Genomic DNA, 20,304 nt, shown 5'->3' with positions numbered 1-20,304 from the left:
AGAATTTGGTGTCCCTTTTTTTTCTTGCAAGTTGAAATTTAATTTATGTTACCAATATTACGATAGATTTTTTACATAAAATAACTACTCATTCTAAAGATTCTTAAGAATTTTTTGCTACACTATTATTTATCTATCTCAATTTATAATCGTAATCGAGTATAAGAAGTTAAAAAGAAAAAATAACTAGCAAGAAGCAACTCTGTAATCTTCTGTCACAATATAGTCAAACGTCAAGCGTCAACTGTCCTGTACTGTCAGTGTCAGTCATATTTATAGCAGTGCAGTAGCCGGTTGTGTGTAATATTTTTGTAAATAATTTACATTTTCATTCTAGAAACTACGCCATAAGTGCGAACAGAGTGTTTACACAGATAACACAATCATGTTTACATCTAAGGTAAGTTAAAAAATATATAAAATTCATTTTTTTTATGTTTATATTCATGATGCCCTTTGCCATGGTCTTTGATAAATGTAAAAAAAAAAAAAACAAAAAAATTTCATTGGGTCATTGGTAACCTTGATAAATTTATAAGGACTGTACTAACTTAAAGTTTATCTTGTATTATTGTTAAATTATATAAAACTATAGTAATCTTTATTTACATTATGTCATAAGTTCATAACTTACTCGTATTAAAAATAATCACATAGAGGAAGTTTCGTTTTATTTATTTATTAAATAATTGTTAATGTTTTACTGACCATTACTTAGCTTATATAAAACTTGTAATTGCTAACACTTCAAAATGCGTAACTAATTTTGTTTATTAAAAGAAAATACTTTATTTAATATTTAAAAGTAAAGTAAAAACAGCCTGTAAATTACCCACTGCTCGGCTTAGGCCTCTACCATTAAGGAGAGGGTTTTGAACATATTCCACCACGCCATGAAATTAGACACTTGCAGGTTTCCTCACTATGTTTCCCTTCACCGCCAACCACAAGATGAATTATAAACACCAATTAAGCACATATAATATATAGTAATACTTGCCTGGACTTTATACTGGGCCATCTCAGCTAATATATTTATCTTTCCATAATATAATGTCAGTTTCCGATAATAATAAATTTGTCTGACTTCTGAAACTGAAGTTCTGAAGTCTGAAATTTTATATTTATCTTTTTTTACATTGAATGTTAAATGAATATTGGGATTACGTATCAATGTTGACCTCCGATGTCAGATGTTGCTTGGTCTTTGGTTAAATTTACATTTTACAGTATATGATATTGAAAATGATTATGCATTGCTTCTCTTTCTTACACTTTTACCGAGAGGTGAAATAAAAAACCCACACGTGATAGAAGTGGAACCTATTAAAATATATACATTCCTTTCTTTGTCACTCGACGTCATATCTTTTGTCTCTCTCATGTATCAACTTAATGAATGCTTGAAATTTTATTCACAATCACTTATTTGATTATGCATTGCTTCTCTTTCACACAGACAGGACCCTGTGAAGTTAAAGAGAGACAGCATCAATGGTCAATGGTTCACCTTTAATGTTATCAATTTGATTTGCATTGACATACCAAAATGACATTTCTTTTTTTTATTTTGACTAAATTAGGTACAACTTAACTATTTTTACAAGATTTTTTAAGTAAAAACAACTTTGTAATATAATCTCACTCGGTGGTAGGGCTTTATGCTTGCCCGCCTGGGTAGGTACCGTACCACCCACTCCTCAGATATTCTACCGCTAAACAACAGTATGCAGTAAGTAAAAAAAAATCTATTCATATATAATTATGAGGGTTTTGTTTGTTTGTATGTAGGGAGTAATATGGGGAATTAATTATCCAATTAATATATTTTTTAAACTTGTAAATAGTTATTATTCCTGAGTGCTATAGTGTCCATACAATATAAGACAACACTGACACCAGCTCCAAATATAACTATAACTACTTCATATAATCGTAAATCGACTTTTAAGTAGTCTAATATTTTTCATTTCATTTTACCTAGGAGGACTCTAAATAATATGTTAAATATGCAACTATTTTTTAATTTACTTTTTAATGCATTTTTATTTGTTTTAAAATAGTGTTTTGATTGAAGTCGGTTTTTCTTTTTGTTAAAATTTTTATTTATTTTTAAATAGTTTTTTTTTTAATCTTTTGTTGGCATTAAGTTGATTGATGGCTATTGGTGCTGTATGTATAATTGTTATCATTATTGTTTTATCTTCTGAGTGGGTTAATAATGCTTGTCATAGTGATAGTGTATTTATGATATAATATTGCTAATGTCAATAAATCCTTCTTGGGGCAAGGTATCCGTTTCTATAATAAAATTCCGCAGAAATTTTTATTTTTGCCGTTTCGTAAATACAAATCGTTTAATAAAAAATACATTGGTGAAAAAAGCATATTATTGATACAAGATTATATAGATGATAAAAAAGCGTGGAGTTAATACCTTTTGACTTCCAAGCAAGATATATTAATTTAAATAATTGTATTAAGTAATATGACTTCGTATTTTTTATTTTTCTGAGTTTCTTGTCGGTTTTCGAGAGAATCTACTTTCCGAACCGGTGGTAGCTTCACTCAATTGTAAAATGACGATTCAAAAGTGCTTGTAAAAGCCTACTTGAATAAAGTTAATTTTGATTTTGATTAAAATATATACACTGGCTTTGTCTTTATTTAATTAAAAAATAAATATAGAGTATAATAATTAACGTAACATACAACATTCATACTCTGTAAATTTCCCATTGCTATGCTCAGGTCTCCTCTCCCTTTGAGGAGAAGGTTTGGAGCAATACACTGCTCCAATTTCATTGAATGAGCTGCTAGTTTTTTAGTGGGTATTCCAGTGTACATATCATTAGCTGTACTAGCAACCCGCCCCGGTTTCTCACGGATGCAAAGCAGATACTAAGTATACTACAGATTTTTTATTATTAAGTTATTAATTTCGGGATATTTACCATGTTTTTTTTTATTTTTGTTCAGTGGAGCTGGATATTTCGACATTATCTACGAATGTCCTGTTAACGAGACTGAAGTTTGCGGGTAGATGTTGATAATGTTAGAAGTGTCCGTATCGGAATACCTCCTTTCTCGTACGTTTGCTGCGTAAAAACCGGTCACTACTACTATTGTCACTTTCGCCCCTACCATTGTCACTAGTTATATTTATTTTATGTACACTCGACACTGGATCCCGTGTTTTTCACGTCAGTTCAGTCTCGTGAACAAGACATTCGTAGATAATGTCGAAATATCGAGCTCCACCGGATAAAAATAAAAAACATGGTAAATATCCCGAAATTAATAACTTTAATAATAAAAATAAAACGTTATTTTAAAATCTTAGATTTTTTCTTGTTCATTTACTGTATTGTCCGTGTATTATATACAAAAACGTTCGTCTCAAATCACTCTATCTATTCAAAAAACACCGCATCAAAATCCGTTGTGTAATTTCAAAGATCTAAGCATACATAGGGACAGACAGTGGTAAGCGACTTTGTTTTATACTATGTTATGATACTTCTTTATGGATTTACCAATAGATTTTCTTTTCTATGGAGCTCCATAGCATTCCTGCTTCGTTTTAACTTTAAACTACTTTTTTTAATATGTATTTGGTATTTTATTTATACAAAATAGGTTGGCTGACGAGCATATGGGCCACCTAATGGTAAGTGGTCAACATCACCCATAAATCAATGACGCTGTAAGATATATTAACTATTCCTTACATCGTCAATGCGCCGCCAACCTTGAGAACTAAGATGCTATGTCCCTTGTGCCTGTAGTTACTGCTGACTCATCCTTCAAACCGGAATGCAACAATACTGCGTTCTGTTGTTTAGCGGTAGAATATCTGATGGGTGGGTGGTACCTACCAAGAGGGGCTTGCACAAAGCCCTACCACCAAGTAAAATGCCTTATGTTTTTTGTTCTAGCTGGAAGTGTTGGTGGACTTCGGTGCGATAGCAGACGAGAAGATCGTGGACAAAACTCTGAAATATTTACAAGAACAAGATGGCGTTACACAGGTAATTAAAAAATATCGAAGACCTCCGTGGTCGAGTGTGTACACCGGTATTCACGGGTACGCCACTCCGAGGTCCCGGGTGGATGTAGATTGTCATTAGTTGTCTGTGTCGTCTCGGGTCTGGGTGTTTGTGCCGTCGTTACTTCTGATCTTCCACAACACAAGTGCTGCTTACATTAGGATCATAGTTATGTATGTGATGTATGTGGTGTGATATATATGACCAGGACCTCGGAGTGGCATACCCATGAAAACGGGTGTACACACCACTCAACGATCGTCAGATAAAAATGTAGTTTAATTTTACGGCAGTCAATTGCCGGAATATATATTTTGTGGCTTTGCATTAGGAAAACCAATATATTGTATCATTTCAAACATAATAGAATAATATATAAGGTTAGGTCATAAGGCCTTATGGTGTCTTCTTATAAAAAATGAAGATTCTCAATTTTGTTGTATTCTTATATATATATATGTCTGTATGTTAGGCGGTGTTCAAAGATGGCGCTGTTGTGGTTGAGACGACATTGCCTAGCTCCGTTGTCCTGGACATGGTGACCAGGACCTCTGGTAGACGATCAGTTCTGCAGGGATTCGGGGGTAAGTCTTTGCGTTACCAGCCCAGGGCCCAGTGGTTAGAACGCGTGCATCTTAACCGATGATTTCGGGTTCAAACCCAGGCAAGCACCGCTATATATATATGTGCTTAATTTGTGTTTGTAATTCATCTCGTGCTCAGCGGTGAAGGAAAACATCGTGAGGAAACCTGCATTTGTCTAATTTCCTAGAAATTATGCCACATATGTGGTGGAATATGTTCCAAAACCTTCTCCTCTAAAGGAGACGAGGCCTTAGCCCAGCAGTGGCAAATTTACAGGCTGTTGTTGTTATATACAAAATGTGCCATCTAATAGTAAGTCATCACAACTTTGGCACTGTGGGAAATATTGCCCTTACATCACTAATGCGCCACTTATCTTGCTAACAAATATTTTCTGTAGTTTTTTTTCAAAATAAGTCATAAAAGCAACTACAAAATTTATTCAATAAAAAGTAACAATTTAAATTTAATTTTTTCTTCTTGTTTTCAAAAACATTAATATTATTAACACACTAAACCTAACCTAACCAAGTTTCATTTCAGTGTTTTGGTGGAATATAATATACTAATGAAATATAAAGATCAGTTTGTTATTAATAAATTGTCCTGTAGATACTCAGTCAGCGGTCGCCATGATATCCAGCCAGCACTGCTGTAAGCAGCAGGTGTTGGGTGTGATTAGGTTCCAGCAGAACGACGGTGGCCCCCTCGTAGCTGATGGCAGCGTGGACGGTCTCACGCCTGGCCCCCACGCTCTGCACGTCCACGACGCTGGTGACCTTAGCGCGGTGAGTGGTACCATGACTGGTAAATTTACCACCTTTGGGATAAAGATTGGGAAAACGTTCCTTATGTCCAGTGACGGATTTACGAATCTGCCGCTAGTAAGCTAGTAGGCTATTCAATTTTTGCCGCCCCTACTTTTTGCAACATTTATGATTTGTGTTCTATCGTCCTCATTACATCGGTTTTTCCCGTTATTAGTATGATTATAAACTGGGTGATATTTCTGTCAGTTGCTAGATTATTTGTCCAACCCGCTATGTAGTGAAGTATACGGATTACGGACGTAATGTGTATACATATAATTATAAGTTTTTTTTTAATTTCTGTAAGATGATAACAAATTTGGGCTAAATCTGCCGCCCTAGACTCCAGCCTACTTAGCCTATTGGTAAATCCGCGACTGCAGTTTTAATATCACCTCACCTAATATATTCGTCAATCCGACGCGTCGCTTTACACGCACTCGCTGTCTCGGGTCGAACTGACGCGGGAATCTATAGCGACGAATAGCGTCGAGTGGCGCGATAGGGAGCCGTTTCTGTTGTTTGTCTAAATCGGCAGAAATCGGTTTTACGTTTTACCGATGCTACATCTATGTTGCGTTGTACTCATACACGTACGGGCTTACAACATTAGTTATAATTTAACCTTTGATTCTAGGGCTGCAATTCCATCGGCGAGCACTATAACCCCCACCGCTCTCCCCACGGGGCCCCCTCAGATCCCCCTGACAAGAGGCACGCGGGGGACTTGGGGAATATCGTCGCTGATGACAACGGCAGGGCGACTTTCAGATTACTGGACAGCGTGCTTAACGTAAGTATGACCTTGTATTTAGTTGATAAGTTACAATTTACTGTCAATAGATGGCGCTGATCGATTATTTTACTTTTCTGAATCGCGCAGGCAAGATTTTTTGTACTGTGTATATATAGCTGTTGATAAAGAATGGAGTCTAGAGAGGTTCCTCTCCTGTCTACGACGGCGCCCTAAGACGAGGTCCAGTCTCACAGAAGCCCTAGGACGCGGATATTCTGAGCCCCTAAATGGTGTCACATTAGTGTCGCAGAACTATCTAACTATAGTATTGACAACCTTGGGAACTAAGATGTTACGTCCCTTGTGCCTGTAGTTACACTGACTCACCCTTCAAACCGGAACACAACAATACTGTGTATTGTTGTTTAGCGGTAGAATATCTGATGAGTGGGTGGTACCTATCAGACGGGCTTGCACAAAGCCCTAACACCAAGAAAACATACTATCGCTATAACGATAACTATCGATATTACATTGTCGATATGCACTAGTTCCCATAATCAAGGCTTGAATCAGTTCAGAGGCCATTTTGGCCAATATATATATATATACATTTCGAAGCCATCCTGCCTGGAAATCAAATTTGACTATTTTCAAACTTTTGAGATATATTACGTTATGTAATTTCAGTAGTTCGTGATTGCCAAAATAATATTTTCGTTTTACAATGCTTCAATGTCTCTTATCTTTTGTTAGAACGCCACGCTATCGTCCCATTGTTTTTTAATCACAGCTCAATAATATTTAAAATAAGAAACACTGTTACATGCCAGTATTAAATGCTATGCCATATAAAATGTTAATTACAGTTTTACAAATTCCTGATTAATTAATTGCAATAATAATTGTATATAATAAGGTAAATTCAATAGCTGCTATATTAATAATATGCAATAATAATGTGATATAAATTATGATATAGAATCAAATATCATAACACCGTATTGAAGGCTGAGGTTACTCTCGTAACAGTTAGTTAAATTATATTATAGTAGTAGTCGCAGTGGAGTAGTGGAGTTCAAGTTTGAAGTATAAGCAATGTAAAGTAACATCCTGTACATTTCCCACTGTTGAGATAAGGCCTCCTCTTCCATTAAGGAGAGGGTTTGGAACATATTCCATGGAATGCACATGTGGCAGAATTTCGATGAAATTCGACACATGTCAGTACAATCACGATGTTTTTCTTCACTGTCGAGATAAATTATAAACACAAATTAAGCACATATATATAGTGGTGCTTGCGTGTGAACCCGCAATCATCGGTTAAGATGCACGCGTTCTAAACACTGGGCCATCTCAGCTCAGTTCAAGTTTGCTTCTTACCAAATTTCGTCAATTTTGGTTCAGCGGTTTGGTCGTTAAAGATAGAGTTATTCTCACATTTATATTATAAGTATACATATAGTTATGGCCATACATATAGAGATGGCCCAGTGGTTAGAACGCAAACCCAGGCAAGCACCGCTGTTTCATGTGCTTAATTTGCCTTTATAATTCATCTCGTGCTCAGCGGTGAAGGAAAACATCGTGAGGAAACCTGCATGTGACAAATTTCATAGAAATTCTGCCACATGTGCATTCCACCAAACCGCATTGGAACAGCGCTTCTCCTCAAAGGGAGAGGAGGCCTTTAGCCCAGCAGTGGGAATTTACAGGCTGTTGTTGTTGTTGTATATAGTTAAGTATAATATAACCTGCTTACCTTTTAAACTTTTTTTTTAGATTTCAGATATCGTCGGCAGATCGATAGCTATCAAAGAGAACGCTGATGACTTCGGTCGTGGTGCGAATCCAGCTTCCAGGACTGACGGACATTCCGGCGCCTCGTAAGTTATATTATACTTTTATATCGTACTAGCCAACATGGCTGCGTTCGAATTCCTCTGATGGACGATAAGCGGTCACCACTGTCTAATAACAGATGATTTAAATTTCCACCAATGATGTCGCGTTATTTCAAGGTCAAATTTATTTATACATTTTTCATTTAATACAACTTAAAACTAAATGCATTACCTATTAAGGTGAATACCACTTGCAAAGATACAGTTGGAGATGACGAACTTACGAATAATTAATTGTTAGTAAATCAAGGTTAATAAAAAATGAAAAGAATTAACAATAATAGTAAAATAATAACATACAAACATAAAAAAAAATATAATAAATTAGTTAGCCGACAATTTTGACAATATTTTTTTGTGAAACTTGTTTGATGAGTCTCCAAAAGGGTCTAACACAGCGCTGTGTTCATTCAAAATCCTACATAAGCGAGATACAGGTGAATTGCTTCCTAAAACAATTTTGCGGAAAGGTCTTACTAATGGTTTTATTGGTTTACGTGGATATCTAATGGGAACATTCAATTTAATTTTTGATATAAAAAACGAGTTATCATAGTTGTTGTTAAATGTTTTATATAGAAATATTAAATCCAACAAATCCCTCCGATCACTTAGTGAAAGAACATGTTATAATAGATTTGTAAGTAATACCGACCAGTAGTGTATTACATTGTTGTGTTACAAATTTAGATTTGGTGGATGATCTAAGTCAAAAAATCCTTATTAAATATAGACGTGTTGATAACTTGCTTATTGATAGTCAAAAATCTACCACCGGTTCTGAATTTAACATCTAAAACCTGAGAAGTACCGGCGAAAGAAACTCAGCGGGATATACATATACATATAAATTTTAATTTCATGCTAGATATACCATAACAAACATATATTTGTGACAGTCTGGAGGCGCTCAATTCCCTTCCCGGGGTGTGCAGTCAACTAGAACGAGCTTATACATATAAATAAAGAAACATATGATATAGCATTATACCTCTCAAGGTTGTGGGATTTGGGGGGGAGGGGAGGGGGCTATTAATGTCGTCTCTTGATTTTGTTGTATGTGATAATTACTTCCTAATATCTATCAACAGGGTAGCGTGTGGCATTATAGCAAGATCAGCGGGAATATTCCAGAATCCGAAGAGAATATGCGCGTGCGATGGAATCGTCGTGTGGGATGAAAAGGATCGGCCGTTGGCGGGAAAGGGACGCAGGGATAAATGTTGCCATAATGAAAAGGAACAGGATAAAATTAAAGTTTGCTGTAAAGTTTAAAAAAATTGATTATTTATAGAATGTGATTGGGGTTATTTTTTCAATGTTGCCAGGCTAGGTTTTGGTGTTGACAGCTTTAAATGTTATTTCTAAATTGTTGATTTAAAAAAAAAACTTTTTTTTTTATACATGATTATGTATTGCTTGGTTTTTTATTTTCATGTGTTATATGAATTCACATATATATTTGATATAAGCGTCCATAAGGAAAAACATAAGTTATAGATTAAAGATCAAACATAAATAGATAAATTCTTTCTTTTTTCAAATACAATATGCATGTGTTATACATACAAACCTTCCTCTTGAATCGCTCTATATTTTGGTGAAAACCGCATCAAAATGTGTCGCGTAGTTAAAAAGATCCGAGCTTTCAAGTGTCAAGCTATATATTGGGTAGAGATAAAATGATGTATTTAGTGAGAATATAATTTATTTTTCATACAATTTTAAACCTTATTAAATGTCATTTAGTAATTAAATCATTGCAATAAATTATAATCATGGAAATAGTAGTTTTCTTCCAGTTCCCCTCTAGTTGTATAATATACAAGCTTTTGTATAAGTTGACAAAAAAGCCGCTGAAATCTAACAAGCATATAGTACGACACAATTTATATGTAGCAAAAACCGATCACACCCGTATTGAGTACGCTATCCCAAATTATCAATATCTATATCTCATGTGAATATGATCTTTACACAAACGCAATAACTTGTAATATCTATCATACGACCTAATATATTCGTCAATTCGACGCGTCGCTTCACACGCACTCGCTGTCTCGGGTCGAACTGACGCGGGAATCTATAGCGACGAATAGCGTCGAGTGGCGCGATAGGGAGTTGTTTCTGTTGCTTGTGTGAATCGGCAGTCATCGGTTTTATTGAATTTGCTAATGCTACATCTAAGTTGTGTCGTACCTTGCAAACTCGACTGGAGTTCTAGCTCGAAATAATACAGATTTTACCAATGAAAATATTTTATAGGAAAAAATAAAAGAAAAATCATAAACACAATTTCTATTTCATTTATTTTACCACAAATTCGTGTTTTATATTATGATATAATTGCTTAACTAAATTTATTTATCTATAGTTAAATTAATTTATTAATTGATATAAAAATAACCTCATTACATCAATTAATAATACAATACAAAGGAACGTTAGCACGATTTATTTTATAAAACATGTAACAAACATGCATATTCGAACAGACATGTGCATGTTACGAGAAAGCAATGTCAATCATTGGACTTTATACGACAAACAATTTACAAATTTGAAGTGAAAAGTCAATATTACACAAATTTAAATCAAATCCGATGATGATTGATTAACTATTATAATCCTAATTACTATATGGCATATGATTCTCTATTCTTTAAAAACACGAAGTCGCTTATGTCCTTTTTCCATGACTATGTGACTGTATTGATTGTCAAACTTTTTTTTTTAATAATCCGTTACAAGATTCGATTTTGATCGCTCATTTTTAGCGATTTGTAGTTTCGAGTAAAAAAACATGTTCATTCACTGTTCACTCAATTAAAATTAAAAAAAAGAATCACTCAACTGTCGTTCCTTTTTTAAATCCATTCATTTTTTTTATTGGTCATTAAATATTAATATAGATAAGGAAAATCGAAGCGTGTGACAGTAAATAATGCGTTCAACTTAAAAATGAAAAACAAGCTATTTTTTTTCTAAAATTAAATAGATGGTGATGTCAATTACATTAAGACTTACATATATTTTTAGAATACATTTTTTTAACCAACATCCATTTATTTACATATAATTTTCATTCATTTAAAATCATTCATTTGGTGAGTATATACCTGTAGCCATGAACACACAATCTTTAACATTATTCTTGTAAAATTAGCCTCAAATTAAAACACTACGTAATATAAAAATGTTTTAAGATATGGTAACATTTTGTTTGGCTTGTAGACAGTTTTTTTTTAAACCGAAGGCAAATGTAGAGATGACTTAAAGGCACTGACATCTTCGTGGTATGCATGGAAGCCAGATGGGATTAACCCACCTAATTATGAAAATTAATTCAATCAGAAATCTGTTACACATATAAACATACTTTTATTTAACTTACGAATTTAAATTTACTAAGTTTTTTTTATTCTTGAAAGTATTTCTTTTATGCTATGACAGTAGAGGAAACTGACAGGTAAATTTTTTAAACTCATATGTGTAATAGGCTATTTGACAATGCGAAAAATAAATTGTGTATTGTAATCAGTGTATATTATGAGTTTAAAATGGTTATTTACTAAAGAAAATTGAAAATAATACTTAATTCATTCAAAAATCCATCAATAAAAATGCATTTTTTCAAACGTTTGTCACGTGACACAAAACGCTCCTGATTGGCCGGGCATATATGAAGTCACTTTCTTGTTAACCTTGCTTTTCGACTATATGTACCACAGATTAAAATACAAGAAAGTGACGACACCGACCCGACCGATTAAATATGGAATTTTTAATATGATATTTTTCGGCAAATATGTACTAGAAATAAAAAAAATCAACTCCTAAACTTCTACTAAGTAATATGAAATGGATTTTAAAAACCAGCCAAATAGCCTATTCATACGAAATATAATAATAGTAATGATGTCATCGTTATTTAATTATTCTCATAAGTTGTTACTTTTATTTCATTGTCTTATATTTAATACATAATAAATAACGAAAGCAACTACATCAACACATCTTTTTTTTTTAATAATGTGTGTCAATAATACATCATTAAAGAATCTGTTAATTCATGATTATAATCATAAAATAATTAATCTGCTTTTTTTTGAGTTTAAAGTATTTATAAGTTATTAGTGATTTGATCATATTGTTATTTAACACTTAGTTACAGATAATAGTTACTTTTTACAAATTAAACATGGCGTAACATTCGTGGACTCTGATTGGTCGAGCGGTTTAAATAACTATAATTTAAAAAATACTGATGTGGTATCAATGACACAATTATGTATATTAAAAAAAATACCGTAGTGTTGCTATTTGATTCTTAAATACAGTTTTTCTTATTTACGTTTTGTTCAACGAAATATTTAAGTGATCTAATTACTTCAAGCGTTTGTATATTAAAATGAGCGTTTACATTAAGGAATGTTTCAATCTGGCAATTATAAAATTACTTGGTGGTAGTCTATGTAAGTTTCCGATTAGGAACTACCCATTCATGACATGTTTTACCACCAAACATTAATGGGAGGGAGTGAGGCAGTGTAACTACAGGCATGAGGGATATAACATCTTAGCTAAGGTTGCAAGGCATTAGGGATGTAAAAACGCTTGATTCTTCTTACAATGCCAATTTTCAGAGAAGTGGTAACCACTTACCATCAGATCGCTCAAATGTCATAACCTGTCAGAACCATTTTGACACCGAATGATAATTATGTATTTTTTATCCTGGCAATTACACATTATTGGGATTCAATCTTAGAACGATAAATCAAACTTGTTTCTTACATAAATAAACGCTTCGCACGCACAATCAAGAAGCGAAGCTTACATTTCATCATTTGACATTTCCATCCAAAAGAAATCCACGCGAATTTGTAAACCGTCGCCAATTGTTTGTGGCATATGGTTCTCTATTCTTTAAAACGGGAAATCGCTTATGCCCTTTTTCCCCGCACAACTAATATCCGAAGCACTAAATGAATATCTCGTCAAACGATTCAAAATACGAATCGTTTAAGCACGGATATATATTATCTATTACAATGGAAATAGGAAAAAAGTTAAACAAATCTCTTAGATTTACGTATTTGATACAATTTGCTCAGTGGCTGATTTACCAATAGGCTAAGTAGGCTGGAACCTAGGGCGGCAGATTTAGAGGGGCGGCAAATTTAAAATAAAAAAAACTTATAGCTATATGTATATACATTACGTCCGTAATCCGTATACTCGTCAATACATAGCGGGTTGGAAAACTAGTCTAGTAACTGACAGAATTATAACCTAGTTTATAATCATACTAATAACGGGAAAAACCGATGTAATGAGGACGATAGAACACAAATCATAAATGTTGCAAAAATGTAGGGGCGGCAAAAATTGAATAGCCTACTAGCGGCAGATTTGTAAATCCGCCACTGTATACTGGGCCCAATTAAATGTTCATGATTAATACATCTTTATATACTATGCAGCACTATTGCACCGAATCATTTCATTTTTAACACGTCGAATGCGGAACGAGGTGTTATACGCCTCGTATGTGTGTCCTTTGCGGTGCTAAGAAAAACATAGATTTCGTCGTGCAGCCGTAACATCAACACCTATTTCAAACAGAATGCTGTATTGTATCTAATTAAATACGGGGTCTCTTTGACCCCGTACGTAAAATAAAATTCGCACATCGATTTTCACTATCTCAAACATTACGGAGTCTAATAAGCCCCGTAATGGTATTATGATTGTTTTCATACGAGGTCTTAAACGCCCCGTATCAAAAGTGTTAAACGTGATATTGTATCTATATATTAAAAAAAAAAAATAGTTGTGAAGCGTCTGACAAAAAACTATACAATTTTTTTTCTAATCTATGATTTTGGTTGAATTCTTTAACCTAACTACGAATTTACGACACGGTTCAACCGTTTTTTTTTTAATACTGACAACACTTGTCAACATGCAAAAATAATACTATATTACATAATATAATCATCTCACTATTCTATATTGCTATGCAAAGTAATTTAAATTTTACAAATTTAAGCCCAGTTTCTGGTTTGACATTTAAGTGTCAACATTGTGACAGCTTTTTTTTTTAATTATCTGATAAGCGTAAAAAGGTTACATATTTTAGTGGCCTTTTAAAATTTGGTATTGCTAATTCTTTTAAAAAGATTTTCTCATAAATCATGGGCGTTATACATAACACTAATCACATAGGTAAAATATCTATAATAATTTTATTATCAAAATTAGCGAACATAAAGAACTGTCAATGTCGTTATTATATTATTTATATTTTACGTGAAAGGGATTATTATAAGTCAGTATTAAGTATCTCTTGTTAAAAAGAGATGCATAGATGTTTCAAAACGAAACGCAGATTTTTTTATTCAGAGCTCGGGTGGAGGTTTGGCTCGATTTTTTTTTTTTTTTAAATAAGACTGAAGCATTTTTTAAATGTTTGAACGCACAAATATCAAGATTACGAATCCGATTTGTAAAATTACTTTTGATTACATATTAATTCCCGAATATCAAGATTTTATTCGACTACAATTTTGTTATCGCGTTACAAACTACGACACTGGAGCTGTCAACTTTGACAGTTATTTGGGACATTAATAATTATGACTTATGATTGCCTGTATAATTTGTAACATAGTAACGTTTACAATATGTATTAAACAAAGTTTCATTCCTACTGTTATCTATGGCGTTTGTGATGGGCGTTGTTTTAAAATTTGACTGCACATTCAAAAATGTTTTATACATGTATGGACATATAATATAATTTTCTATTTGTTAAATGTTTTTTTACTATCCTTTTTTCGACAGGTGTATCTTTTATAACAGAAAGATACGTAGTTCATTTGTTTAAAAAATATACAACCCTTTATTTATTTATATCGCTAAATGGACTGTCAAAACTGTGTCATACACAATGATGTTCTAGTAAACAGATATGTTATTAACGCGCAAAAAGTGAAGACTAGAAAACGTCCTAATTGGGACGTTTCCCTTTAGTCGTTTTACGTAGTAATACGTTATAATACATCATAATTACGTAGTAATACGTTTTGCGTAATTAAAACATCTAGTTATCCCTTTTACTTATTGTTTTTATCAAACTATCCTTTTTACTTTTAACGAAATGTAAAATAAACGGTCCCCGGCGCGGCACACTTCTTTCTGTTGTTTAGTATGGGTATAACATATCTGTTTATTAGAATATCATTGGTCATACACGATTACTAGGAAAGTAGTTTGACGTTTGGCCTGTCAAGCGTAGCTGTCAAACTAAGGTAATAAAGATGGCGCGTTCGTTTGTAGTGAGACGTCTATAGTCCACTGAATAAAGACATAGCACTTCGGAATAAACAGGGGAAAGCTGGATTTTTGTATGAACCTCCTTCTTGTGAATCTCCATTGATCCTCGTGTCGCAAAGAAAGTTATCCATATTAAAAGCCAACGTGAACGATCATAATTATGGAAAAAAATATTGTTATAAAATATGAACTCATAAAATTTCTAATAAAAAATAATATATCTGTTTTTATAAGTTGCTATTCGGTCTTTATTCATTGGACTACTAGATATATGTATAAATGATCGGAAAATTCAATAAAACCGATTACATCCGATTCACACAACCAGTAGATACAGCTCCCTATCGCGCCACTCGACGCTATTCGTCGCTATAAATTTCCGCGTCAGTTCGACCCGAGACAGCGAGTGCGTGTAAAGCGACGCGTCAAATTAACGAATATATTAGGTCATATTATATTACAAGTTATTACGTTTGTGTAAAGATCATATTCGCATGAGAAATAAATGTTAATAATTTGGGATGACGTACTTAATTCGGATGTGATCGGTTTTACGAACTTTGTCGATGATACATGTGACTTGTGTCATACTATATATAACTCAACGAACAAAAAGACAAAGGAACGATATTTGCGGTAATCGATTTTGTTCGAACAGTCATAAAATTTTTAATATTATTTGTATTTTTACAAGAATTATTTTTTTTTTTTTATTATAATTAAAACTGCACAATAGCTTTTATTTTTACAACACCTTAGCAGCGATAATTCCGTAATCTGAACTTATTTTTTTGGCCTCCAGATATCGTCTGCATAAAATATCAATCTTTCGTAGTGTGTTCTACGGTCATACGTGCAGGAACAAATTTTACACATTTTGGCCTCTATCTATTTATACTTATGCCCATATACACAGTACACATGAAAAAAAAAAAGAAAATTAAATGAAGCAAAATTATTTAAACATCTATTTGAAATATTCACTTTTTATAAACCTATCATTAAACTAAACAATAATATAAGGCGCTCTTAAAACGCTATTCGAAGCGACTTTATTTATTTATTTTTTTTTATGTTACCCAAAATGGCGCGTTTTTTTTACTAAATGACAGCTGTCAATGTCATTTTTTCTATTTTTTTTTTACCGATTATTCATTTTATGCTTATTGATCGAAACCGTAGTGGTTTTAAATGTTACGTAGCACATATTAATAATGATATTTATTCAATCGACGGATGACTCCGAGTCCTCATTCTTAGTGCTGAGATGGAACGCTATGACGGGAATCGAACCGAGTACCATACATGAACCCATGCCATAGAAGCACCAGGAGTAGCCGCCTGTGACGTCACGGAGTAGACCTAGAAAAAAAACAGTTTTTATTAGCTTGCTTTTGTTTAATTTAAATATATTTGTAAAGTGTATGTAGATTAGGAGCCGTTTCAGAGTCACGCCATTATTGAGCGGACTTTCAGTGCGTTGAGTAAAGAACTGCGTCTGATCTTATTTGTAGCTATAATGTAATATAACTATATTCAAGTAATATTTTTTTATGGTATAGGTTGGCGGACGGAGCCCTACAACCAAGTAAATAATATAATAATAATAATAAATATTTGACACCACATACATTACTCTGATCCCAATGTAAGGTAACGTACTTATGTTGTGGAATATCAGAAGTAACGACGGCACAAACACCCAGACCCAAGACGACATAGACAACTAATGAACATATTCTACATTGACTCGGTCGGGAATTTAGCCCGGGACCTCGGAGTGGCGTACCCATGTAAACACTACTTGAAAACGGAGGTAAGATCTTGATCACAATTTTATTCTAGAACACAACAGTACTAAGTATTTCTGTTTTTCGGTAGAATATGAGACAACATCATCATCACATAAATTACTCTGATCCCAATGTAAGTAGCTAAAGCACTTGAGTTATGGAAATCAGAAGTAAGGACGGTACAAACACCCAGACCCAAGAAAACAAAGAAACCTAATGGTAATCTACATTGACCCGGCCGGGAATCGAACCCGGGACCACGGAGTGGCGTACCCATGAAAACCGGTGCACACACCACTCGACCACGGAGGTCGTCAAATATAATGTATAATAAGATGGTAATACTACCCTCGTCTTGCACAAAATTTACAATCAGACTACCCACCAGCAGTCGGAGGAACGGAGACAGCCGCCAAGCTCTGGAACATCCTGACCAGACCATACGAGGAAGCTATGCGAGCGGTGCCGAATGCATCAGCCAGTAAAACCGGTACCAGCAGAAACCAGCAGCCGAGACAGAGTCCATAAGCACCTGGAAAAAATATATAGCTTTAGAGCAGAGTAGAGATTCTTAATATTAAGACGCTACTTTTGTTTATTTTGCTAGCGTCAAGCTAAGTTCAAAATGCAGATTCTAACGAGAAGAACCGGTAAGAATCTCACTAGTTTAGTTGCCGATTCGTCTCAGCAGACCCTTCTTTCCCATTGGCTACTTTGGGCAAGTGCCCAGGGCCACGCGGTCGATAGGAGCCATGGATCAAATAAATAAGTACAATATAAATATATGATTGGTAATAAAAATAAATCTATATCCTTGTTTATCTGACTTCTTTATCTATTATTATAAAATAGTGTTCTGTCAAAGTTATAGGGGCCCCATTATCCTAATATGCCCAGGCCCTCCAATAGGTTAAAGACGGCCCTGCGTCTTGATACAACATCTTTACAATAATCACAAAATCCTCCGAAAAACTCCTAAAACGGAATTTAAAAAAAGGTCGCATATGAATCAGAGCCCTTACTTTAAAACAGCATAAAATAATCTAAATAAACTTTATTTACAGGCACTTTTGAATCATCATTTTACAATTAAGTGAAACTACCATCAGTTCGGAAAGTAGATTCTACCGAGAAGAACCAGCAAGAAACGGAGTAGTTACTCTTTTGCAACAACTAAAAAAATACGGTTATGTTAGTTAATACAATCATATATGTGTGTCATATATCCTGCCTGGAAGTCAAAAGTTATTAACTCGACGCTTTTTTATCATCTATAAAATCTTGTATCCAATAATATGGGTTTTTTACCAATGTATTTTTTACAAACGTTTTGAATTTACGAAACGGCAAAGTTAAAAATGTCAGCGAATGTATATACCTGATGCAACTGCCAAACTCCACCATGACGTCAGACTGGGCAGAGACAAAACAGCGATTCCAGCGATAATTATGCTGGAAACAAAGATTACAGTTACAAATCTTGCGACATTGATTACAAATAAAATCAAATCAAATCAATTTTATTCAAGTAAACTTCACAATGAAGAGTTTTTGAATCTTCGATAGTAAAATGCCAACGTTTCGGTATGAAACTCGCATATTACGATGTCTTCATGACCGATATGAAATACATGCACAGGAGTTACCAAAGTGCTCAATAAATTGCACAGACACAGAAGCAATCTCCATTGCAATTATTTCATAATCCGATAGAAACCTACCACATTATATAAACTTTGGGTACCACCCACTCATCAGATATTCTACCTCTAGTACTCAGTATTGTAGTGTTTCGGTTTGTAGGGTGAGTGAGCCAGTGTAACTACAGGCACAAGGGACATAATATCTCAGTACCCAAAATCGGTGGCACATTGATGTAAGGAATGGTTAATATTTCTATAAAAATAGTAATAGCGCTCAAACAGAGTTATAATGAGTTAGGCAAAAAATAGCCTAGGTCCTTTCTAGGAGTTCCAGTTTGCTTCATACCAAATTTCATCAAATTCGGTTCAGAGTTTGGTCGTGAAGCGACAGAGAGACAGAGTTACTTTCACATTTATAATAATAATAATATAGGTACAATACCTTAAGATATACGCCTTCCTTCTGCAGAACAGATGCAAATCGCACAGATAGCCCAGACCGAGGCGGCCGCATAAGTCCAAAATGGCACTTATCGCTACCAAATGACCTAAAAATAAAGATTTACATGTTAATTAAACCGATATGACCTATATACCACCTCTTAAAGTAAATAAATATGAGACAACATCACATACATTACTCTGATCACGATGCTAAGCTAAGCTAAAGCACTTGTGTTGTGGAAGATCAGAAGTAACGACGGCACAAACCAGACCCGAGACGACACAGACAACTAATGACAATCTACATCCACTCGGGACCTCGGAGTGGCGTACCCATGGAAACCGGTGTACATACTCGACCACGGAGGTCGTCAAAGTATTATGTTAGTGAGACTTCCTGATGTTTTTATGGTTTAGGCAGTCATCATATATGGGAAAGAAATCGTATCGTATCGTCTTTCGTCGTCAAACAGGCGTTAATCTAACATAATCAAAGTGGCAGATACGTCGATTTAGCTGCGGTTATACGAGATGGCGCCGTGGTTAGAACGCGTGCATCTTAACCAATCATTGTGGATTCAAACCCAGACAAGCACCACTAAATGTTCATGTGCTTAATTTGTCTTGTTGTTATTGTTTCATAGAAATTCTGCCACATGTGAATTCAACCAACGCTCATTGGAACAGCTTGGTGGAATATGTTTCGAACCTTCTCCTCAAAGGAAAAGGAGACCTTAGCCCAGCAGTGGGAAATTTACAGGATGTTGTTGTTTTTGAATAGATATGATATACGGCCTCTTACACATCAGATGTAACGTCAAACAGCCACACTTACTCTATTCCAGTTGGAATTGTCTGAGTAAGTGCAATTAGAGACACAAGAGACATATCATCTGGCAAAATTGATGGCATATTTTACCAGAACACCAGAACATTTAAAATCTCCTACAGCGCCAACATTTGGCACGATTGAATGGTGATCTTTTATAAAGAAAAG

The 20,304-nt window shown here is 34.2% G+C and overlaps 2 protein-coding genes across 2 annotated transcripts in view; one reads left to right on the top strand and one right to left on the bottom strand.

Annotated features, from left to right (window-relative positions):
* The first annotated feature begins 251 nt into the window (after positions 1–251).
* On the top strand, positions 252–9,824 carry LOC124542273 (superoxide dismutase [Cu-Zn]). Its single transcript, XM_047120231.1, has 7 exons — positions 252–400; positions 3,939–4,031; positions 4,522–4,633; positions 5,247–5,422; positions 6,081–6,236; positions 7,965–8,068; positions 9,178–9,824. Exons 1-7 carry the CDS (start codon positions 386–388, stop codon positions 9,359–9,361), a joined length of 840 nt encoding a protein of 279 aa, XP_046976187.1. The 5' UTR covers positions 252–385; the 3' UTR covers positions 9,362–9,824.
* A 6,126-nt stretch (positions 9,825–15,950) lies between these two features.
* The window catches only part of LOC124542233 (monocarboxylate transporter 12-like), a 31,285-nt gene continuing 26,931 nt past the window's right edge, over positions 15,951–20,304 (bottom strand). Inside the window, exons 15-18 of the mRNA XM_047120180.1 lie at positions 19,306–19,411; positions 18,599–18,672; positions 17,606–17,752; positions 15,951–16,789 (exon numbers count right to left, since the gene is read on the bottom strand). Coding sequence (XP_046976136.1) covers positions 16,653–16,789; positions 17,606–17,752; positions 18,599–18,672; positions 19,306–19,411 — 464 coding nt within the window. The 3' untranslated portion in view covers positions 15,951–16,652. The remainder of the gene's footprint in view (positions 16,790–17,605; positions 17,753–18,598; positions 18,673–19,305; positions 19,412–20,304) is intronic.

This window comes from Vanessa cardui, chromosome 30 (assembly GCF_905220365.1).
Source record: "Vanessa cardui chromosome 30, ilVanCard2.1, whole genome shotgun sequence".
NCBI classification, from domain to species: domain Eukaryota; kingdom Metazoa; phylum Arthropoda; class Insecta; order Lepidoptera; family Nymphalidae; genus Vanessa; species Vanessa cardui.
The sequence above is the reverse complement of the archived record's forward strand: the minus strand, read 5'-3'. Positions and strand labels throughout refer to the sequence as shown.